The 1894-nt window shown below is 30.0% G+C and overlaps 1 protein-coding gene across 1 annotated transcript; it reads right to left on the bottom strand.

The window, feature by feature from the left end:
- Window positions 1–4: 4 nt before the first annotated feature.
- LOC111379654 (wee1-like protein kinase) lies at window positions 5–665 on the bottom strand (the record flags this gene model as incomplete). Its single annotated transcript, XM_023003082.1, has 2 exons — window positions 166–665; window positions 5–62 (listed from the first exon to the last, which is right to left on the bottom strand). Coding segments are annotated over exons 1-2 (324 nt in total), but the record flags the coding sequence as incomplete, so codon positions are not given.
- Between the last annotated feature and the right edge of the window lie 1229 nt (window positions 666–1894).

Genomic DNA, 1894 nt, shown 5'->3' with positions numbered 1-1894 from the left:
CCTTATTCCAGTCTACATTGATTGGCATAGCCGGCATTTCAGGAGTAATATAATCAGGAGTGCTGCATTGAAAATGAAAATAAAAATAAAAAATAGCTAATTAAAAGAAAAACAGGAGTTACCCTATTTCATTTACTAATTAAAATCCAGAATTCAAAGTTTCACCAGAAGAAATCTTGACTGAGGATGAAATCTTTGTCACCGGCATCTATATCCTGTGACAGAGACTCAGCAGCTGAGGGATTAGCTTCGGAATCAAGACGATTCTGAAATTGAGAGGATTTCTGTTGAAGAGATAAATTGAGAGAAACTTGATCTAGCTGAACCGTAAAGTGATTAGCTAATGAACCCTTCATCATTATGCCGCAATTCTTTTTCAAATTCTTGTTATTACTGTTCCTACTACTCCTCCTTAGGGTTTCTCTCTTCATCAATCAGAATCTCTCTCTCTCTTTGTCTCCAGTTTCTCAATGAATTTTGGAATTTGTAGAAGTGGTAAGAAGGGGGTGAGTGGGGATTCAAAATTTGCGCGGGTTGGGGAGAATTTGGGAGGATCTAGTGGTCTGAGGTATATGACTTATCGTGTGGCACTTTTAAATCTGGGACGAAAATAGCCCATTATTCAACAAAATGGTTTGATGTGTGATTTTTCGAATAAGCGTGCTATGTAAGCCTTTTCAGGTGTATAGTGTAAGGAATGTGGATGATGATGGCCTCAAAAAGCCTGGCTTTCGGCGATAATAAAATAAAATTCCTTTTCGTCTGGTCTCTTTTTTGTAAAAAAAATAATAATAATAAAATTGCACGTTATGCGTCCGTTTCAACTCCATTAGCATTTTCGTATATTTTTCTTTTTCTTCTTGTTAATCATATATTTTTAATAAAACAATATTACAAGTAAACACAAAAAAAAAAATCTCATTTTTTAAAAGATCACTATTTCAAAATATATTTTCTCCTAAAATCACATTAAATCGAGCCCAAACAGGGGCTATGCTTTTTAAATTTTTGTTGTATTTCTATTTTCAACTTTTCATCAATTAAGCCCTTATTTGGGCTTTATTTTAATGAGTTCTTGAGAAAAATGTATTTCGAAATAATAAATTTTCGGAGAATGTGTGGTTAGAAATAATGAAAAATTTTAGATACGCGTATAATATAATTTTATTGAAAAATGTATAATTGAAAAGAAAAGGGAAAATCACATTAAAATTTTAATGGAGCCCAAACATGGGCTGAGATGAAGAAAATTACACAAAAACCTATTTTTTAACTTTACGCCCCTATTGGGGGGGATATTTTTCCATTTGACCTATTTCTATTTCTTTTCATGGAAAAGTCTATGTTGCCCATAATGAAATGATTCTTTCTATATTGCAACATATATCCTAATCTTTTAAACATTTTATCTTATATTTACTCTATTTTAAATATCTGAATATAATTTCATTCTATGATCTAATAAATTGGAATAATCTGCAACATATTGTTCACATTTATTATTTAATTTATTATATTCTTCAAAATATGCATCCATATTTTCTAATTGAGAATACATATTTTTTATTACCTCTAACATTCTTTCTAATAAATTATCCAATCCTTTAATTGTATATTCTGACATTTATTCATACAAATAATCATCAAATCATGTAATTAATCCATTTGATTCTTTAAGATCTAAAAAGATTCATTCTAATTTTAGCAAAAATTTAATAGTTTTACTTTAGATTTGATCTGGATATTTATTCTTAGAACCGAATAACCTTTGAGCTCTAAATATGTAAATTGCTTCCTTCAACGGCCTCCTGCCTTCACGAAATCTTTACAATTTCAACTTTTTGCTCTCACGGTATCCATTCTAAATAATAAAATTCTAGATTTCTGTTAAAGA

Source organism: Olea europaea, unplaced genomic scaffold (assembly GCF_002742605.1).
Source record: "Olea europaea var. sylvestris unplaced genomic scaffold, O_europaea_v1 scaffold20142, whole genome shotgun sequence".
NCBI lineage: Eukaryota > Viridiplantae > Streptophyta > Magnoliopsida > Lamiales > Oleaceae > Olea > Olea europaea.
Note: the sequence above shows the minus strand (reverse complement) of the source record. Positions and strands in the feature narration are given on the sequence as shown.